Consider the following 6,857-nt stretch of genomic DNA (forward strand, 5'->3'; position numbering starts at 1 on the left):
ATTGATATAATTATATGATATATATATATATAATATATATATATATATATATATATATATATATATATATATGAGCAGTCTGAGTGGATTTCCCGAGCTGCATCGTCGGAGTGCACCAATCCAGAGTCACACTCCTGAGTGCACCAATCCAGAGTCACACTCCTGAGTGCACCAATCCAGAGTCACACTCCTGAGTGCACCAACATATTGAACATGGATAAGGATCTGCTGCTCGCCCTCCAGCTGCAGGAGCAGTTCGACTACGAGGCGTCCGTCGCCACGTCCACAGAGGAGAACAGCGACAGCAGCAGCTGGGATGGACAGAACAGTAAAAGACGTAAAGTCCAGTCTAGTAGTGGTGGTAGTGGTAGTGGTAGTGGTGGTAGTGGTAGTGGTAGTGGTGGTGGTAGTCATGTCGTCCCATATCGCCATAACCCCGAGAAGCCGATGTCCATCGTGGATGAGTCGTGGGAGACGCTGGACCCCAACCCCGACGTGAGGGCCATGTTCCTGGAGTTCAACGCCACGTTCTTCTGGGGGAAACTGTCCGTGGTGGAGGTCAAATGGAGCCCGAGAATGACACTGTAAGCACTGTACTCGAGTTGTAAAAGAAAATCAGTGGGGGGGGGATTTGATCATATGGGGACAATTTTAGCATCCCCACAGCGTCAGTGACTTCAGTGTCAGTGACTTAAACATCAGTGACTTCAGTTTCAGTGACTTGGTAAAAATGTCATTGCATGTGTGCGTGCCCCCCCCTGATTCTGTTATCGATCATGCCTGTTAAGAGCCCGACGTTTGGCTATTGTGACTATTTCATATGATAGTAGCAGGTCTGCCATATATGAATGACTAGAAGACCTAATAGGCCTTTATGGTTTTTGAACACACTCTATGCTCGGTTATTAGGCCTGACTGTCTGTTCATGTTATCCAAACTACAGCTGACACTGTGCTTTGATCTCCCTGTGCATGTGTATGTTGTGTGCTGTCTTTATCAAAACACCTCAGAGCCTGTAATTGTCAGTGGCCCCTGGCCTGAGCTAGATTACTCTTCCAGCTACGACTGGTGGATTGATGATTCACTTGCTTAGTCAAATGTATTGATTGTAAGTCGCTTTGGAATAAGGCGTCTGCTAAATGCCAAAAATGTCAATGTCAATGTCAATGAAAATCACAGAGAGGTGCTCATTCTAGAAGTTGGATGCACCTTTGACTATAGCCTAGGCCCTAGAGGAAGCCTTTTCAACCAAGATCTTAAAATACCAACAGCTGGAGCAGGCCATATCACAACTGGGTTACAGATGTAAACTTTTAGTTTTCATATTTGGCAGCCTGGGCCATGTCCATAAGCTTGTTGTCAGAGGCCTTCAAATGGCTGGCCTATCTAAGAGAAGGGCCAAACAGTTAGCAAAGTATTGCTCAGTATCTGCTATTATTGGTAGCCGCTCAATATGGAGAAGGCGGTGCTTCTTGTACCCATGAGCTGGATACTGTCTGTTTTACAGTGTTGATACTGTATCTGTCAATCCACTGTTATCATCATCTGGTGTGAATAACATCCTATGTGTAGCATAACTGGTTGTCAACTCAGCACTACTGTAACTGACTGTTTTCATATGTCAAAATGCACTGATAGTATTTATGTCCTTTAGATATTGTACATGTATATGGACATAAATAAAGCATTTAAAATGTGTGTGTGTGTGTATATGTTGTGTGCTCTGTGTGTGTGTGTGTGTGACTGTGTGTGTATGTATATGTTGTGTGCTCTGTGTGAGTGTGTGTATATGTTATGCAATGCATATCTAACCACCCCATTCCTAACAAACTGATTTTATGTCATTTGATTGGTTGGTTGATTGCTGTCCCTGTGCAGGTGTGCAGGTGTGTGCTCCTACGAGGGTCGAGGGGGGCTGTGTTCCATCCGGCTCAGCGAGCCCCTCCTGAAGCTCCGCCCCCGGCGCGACCTCGTCCAGGTGGGTGACCTCTGACCTGTCACAGCTGGAGCGTCAGCGTATGTGTCGCTGTTATCGTCAGTAAAAGTTTCCTTAAGAACAGGTGACTTTCATCTCATACCTCCACTATGATTTGAAATTAAGTAGTGTCCAGTTGTGGAATTATATTTAGCAGTAGCGATATTGGGGCAGTTCTTATGCGCTCTGCCCTGCTGGTTGCGCTTTTTTATTTTCTTGTATTCCAAGTTGTGGTAATGTCAAGTGTTAGGGGGCGGAGCGGTCTCATACTTCAGCATCACATCGTCCAATCACAGCCTCTCCTTCATGGTCCTCTAACAGCCTGTCTCCTTCATGGTCCTCTAACAGCCTGTCTCCTTCATGGTCCTCTAACAGAGTGTCTCCTTCATGACATGGTCCTCTAACAGCCTGTCTCCTTCATGACATGGTCCTCTAACAACTTGTCTCCTTCATGACATGGTCCTCTAACAGCTTGTCTCCTTCATGACATGGTCCTCTAACAGCCTGTCTCCTTCATGACATGGTCCTCTAACAGCTTGTCTCCTTCATGACATGGTCCTCTAACAACCTGTCTCCTTCATGACATGGTCCTCTAACAGCTTGTCTCCTTCCAGACTCTCCTTCATGAGATGATCCACGCGCTGCTTTTCGTGACCCAGAACAACCGGGACCGGGACGGACACGGACCTGAGTTCTGCAAACACATGGATCGGATCAACCACGCCACAGGGACCAAGATCACCGTAAGTTCTTTAACCAGACTAACATCACACTAAGTTCTTTAACTGAGACTAAGATCTTAGTAAGTTCTTTAACTGAGACTAAGATCTTAGTAAGTTCTTTAACTGAGACTAACATCTTAGTAAGTTCTTTAACTGAGACTAAGATCTTAGTAAGTTCTTTAACCAGACTAACGTCACAGTAAGTTCTTTAACTGAGACTAACATCTTAGTAAGTTATTTAACTGAGACTAACATCACAGTAAGTTCTTTAACTGAGACTAAGATCTTAGTAAGTTCTTTAACTGAGACTAACATCTTAGTAAGTTCTTTAACTGAGACTAAGATCTTAGTAAGTTCTTTAACCAGACTAACGTCACAGTAAGTTCTTTAACTGAGACTAACATCTTAGTAAGTTCTTTAACTGAGACTAACATCACAGTAAGTTCTTTAACTGAGACTAAGATCTTAGTAAGTTCTTTAACTGAGACTAAGGTCATGTTCTCACATGAAAGTCTGAATCATGACCCGGAGCAAGTGGATGAGATTGCAACATTGTTGCATAAATTATTTCTCTGATTTGCGTTCTCACAGCCCTTTATGTAAACAAAGTAACATACGCAATCGAAGCTACAGACGTGGTAGTTGATTGGTCAGAAAAATTGAAAATTGCCCGTTCGTCCCGCTCTTATCCAGATCAACACGCTGTTGTTTTCCTATGGACAGCCTTGATGTGTCGTTTCTAATCGGAGCGAAACCACTATTTCAAGCGGAGCATGCGTTGGTTGTTTGCTCCGGGAGCGACTTCGAATGCGCGTTCTCACAGATCCAAACGACGCAGAGCAAAGCCAATTTTATAAACTCCGATTCCAAGTGAAGCAAAATGTTCTAGTGAGAACACACCCTAAGATCTTAGTAAGTTCTTTAACCAGACTAACATCACAGTAAGTTATTTAACTGAGACTAAGATCTTAGTAAGTTCTTTAACCAGACTAACATCTTAGTAAGTTCTTTAACCAGACTAACATCTTAGTAAGTTCTTTAACTGAGACTAACATCTTAGTAAGTTCTTTAACCAGACTAACGTCACAGTAAGTTCTTTAACTGAGACTAACATCTTAGTAAGTTCTTTAACCAGACTAACGTCACAGTATGTTCTTTAACTGAGACTAACATCTCAGTAAGTTCTTTAACCAGACTAACATCTTAGTAAGTTCTTTAACCAGACTAACATCACAGTAAGTTCCCCCCCCCCAAAAAGTATAACCTGTGTAAATAGTGTCCGTGACATCTTGACTAATGGTGTACATATATCTTTATATTCATATATAACAGTGTATACATTTTGGAATCAGGGCACATATGAAAAGAAAACGGACTCCCTCCCCTGAATAAATATTAAATATAAATATAAATACAAAATAGTGTTGGCGTCTCCCCCCCCTCCCTCCCTCCCCCCCCCCCCCCCCCCCCAGGTGTACCACACCTTCCATGATGAGGTGGACCTCTACAGGCAGCACTGGTGGAAGTGCAGCGGCCCGTGTCAGAGCCGCAAGCCCTACTTTGGGTTTGTGAAGCGGGCCATGAACCGGGCCCCGTCCCCCCAGGACCCCTGGTGGGGGGAGCACCAGCGCACCTGCGGGGGGCACTACACCAAGGTCAAGGAGCCGGACGGCTACGGCAAGAAAGGCGGCAAGGAGAAGAAGTCAGCAGACCAGAAGTCAGCAGACAGGAAGTCAGCAGACAGGAAGCCAGCAGACAGGAAGCCAGCAGACAAGCCTCTAGCCAAGACAGGTAACATAACATTGTGTGTTGTATTGTACAGGCAAACTTTATTTTTTTTATATTACATTTTTGACGCTTTTAATCCAAAGCGATTTACAATTACGAATTACAAGGACGTTCCCCTTGGAGTAACTGAGTGCCTTACTCACAAGGGTGACACTAGTGGTGGTGTTTCAGGTGGGATTTGAACTCACAACCTTCCGATCACCAGTCCAACTCACTATCCACTCAACCACCACTACCCCTATACAACCCGTGTTGCATGCCACATAATCGCAGGTTCGATTCCGGCCATCGACCTGTCCTGCATGTCATCCCTCCTCTCTCTCACCCATCCTTCCTGTCAATCTCTACTGTCTCTATCCCAATAAAGCAGAAATGCCCTAAAAACATATAATAAATAAATGAATTATTCTCCAGCACTGTGAGTGGCGATAGAACTTTGTTCTTAGGTTTTACTTGTGATGATTACTTAGACAAATGTACTTACCGTCAGTCGCTTTGGGTAAAAGCGTCTGCTAAATGACGTACATGTAAAATGTTAAACGATTGCGTTGTGTTGCCTAGCGACGTGTCTGAACAACCCCTCTGTTCCAGGCTCCGCCTCCCAGGACATCAGGAACATCATCCCCTTCAGCGGCAAAGGCTTCACCCTGGGGGGCCCTCAGCCGCCCCCCCCACCCACCCAGAAACCACCAAAGCCCCTCCTGTCCCCCCCGCCCGCCCGGACCACCACGACCCCCCCTGTCACAGAGAGACCCCACGCTGCGTTCGGGGGTCCCAGTCCCAGACCCCCCCCCTCGAAGAAGTCCGTCAGCAACACCAGGGCCTTCGTCAACATCAACGGCTCGCCTGTGAAGATTCCCAAGCCCAGACACGTGATCAAACCGTACAACGGTGGCGTTGTCGGCGGCGACTCCACAGGCGGCCGGAACAACACCAAACAACCGTCGGTCCACGACCTCTTCAACGCCAGGGGCGCGGTCAGGTGGTCGGCGGGGGGGGACGGGGCAGGAAGCCCCTCCACCGTCTCCAAGCCTCCGGCCGAGACGGAGACGGCGACGTCTGCAGGGAGTCGGAGGTCTGACCGGCCTAACGCTGCCTCCTCTTCCTCCTCTTCTTCCTCCTCCTCCTCCTCCTCGGTCTCTGACACCAGACAACAGAACAGCCAGTGCTCTGGGACCGCCGTCGTAACCAAGCCGGGTCTCACCAGCCCTCCTCGCCCTTCCGGACCTTTCCGGGGCCCGGTCGGGGCCGTGGTGGGCGTCCCGGGGGGCAGGAAGAGGTCCTGGGAGGACAACGCACGGAGCCACATCCACGACTTCTTCCAGAGGAGGACGGCAGAGTCCCCCTCCACCTCCACCTCCGCCTCCACCTCCACCTCCGCCTCCAGGGGCGCCAGAGAGGCCAGCTCTGCTGCCTCCTCAACAGCCACTCCCTCCGCTGGCATCTCCTCCTCCTCCTCCTCCTCCTCCTCCTCTGCAACCTCCTCCGCAGTGCAGCAACATGCTGGCATCTCTTCTGGCACCACCTCCTCCTCCACCTCTTCCTCCACCTCCTCCCTGACTGTCCGCTGCCCTGTGTGCCAAGCTAAGGTGCAGGAGGCGAAAATCAACCAGCATCTGGACTCCTGTCTCTCCTGAATCCCATCGGGGGGGGGGGCTAGCTAGTACTTCTGTCAGGGGGGGAGGGCTAGTACTTCTGAGGAGTTTTAAGTGCAGTTTCAACAGAAATACCCTTCCAAAGTTAAACATTCAATACTGATTTTGCTGCTAAGTCCTTTGTTACTACTTCAGGGTTGTTTTACACTACTTTGAGAAGCTGCGTTGACAGAAGAGCCTTGAAGAGCCACCCCTCCTTGTGCAGAGGGGTGGAGTCAGTTGGAACTGGGTTCAGAACGCTGGTCCAGGTTGCTGTGAGGGGGGGGGGCGGGGGGGGGGGACCGAGGTCAATATGGAGTCACTCATTCCAGAAGCGTACTGTCCTTCTCATCACGCGTGCCTTCGGACAGACAGACAGACAGACAGACAGACAGACAGACAGACAGACTGACTGACGTCACCTCAGGTTTTATATCATTTTGCCGATAACTATGTTTTTAGTAAACAGACACAATGCATCAGAAGTGCTCCCTCCCTCTCCCTCTCCCTCTCTCTCTCTCTCTCTCCCTCTCCCTCTCTCTCTCCCTCTCTCTCTCCCTCTCTCTCTCTCCCTCTCCCTCTCCCTCTCTCTCTCTTTCTCTCTCTCCCTCTCTCACTCCCTCTCCCTCTCTCTCCCTCTCCCTCTCCCTCCCTCTCTCTCTCCCTCTCTCTCTCCCTCTCCCTCCCTCTCTCTCTCTCTCTCTCTCGCTCCCTCTCAGGATCAATCTCTTTCTTGGG

General features: G+C 48.4%; 1 protein-coding gene across 1 annotated transcript; it reads left to right on the plus strand.

Moving 5' to 3' along the window:
- Window positions 1-213: 213 nt before the first annotated feature.
- Window positions 214-6,122, plus strand: sprtn (SprT-like N-terminal domain; the record flags this gene model as incomplete). Its single annotated transcript, XM_080527436.1, has 5 exons — window positions 214-584; window positions 1,879-1,978; window positions 2,590-2,718; window positions 4,170-4,488; window positions 5,077-6,122. 5 exons carry the CDS (start codon window positions 214-216, stop codon window positions 6,120-6,122), a joined length of 1,965 nt encoding a protein of 654 aa, XP_080383562.1.
- Window positions 6,123-6,857: the final 735 nt, after the last annotated feature.

The sequence above is a fragment of the Nansenia antarctica genome (genome assembly GCF_963989245.1).
Source record: "Nansenia antarctica genome assembly, chromosome: 3".
Taxonomy (NCBI): domain Eukaryota; kingdom Metazoa; phylum Chordata; class Actinopteri; order Argentiniformes; family Microstomatidae; genus Nansenia; species Nansenia antarctica.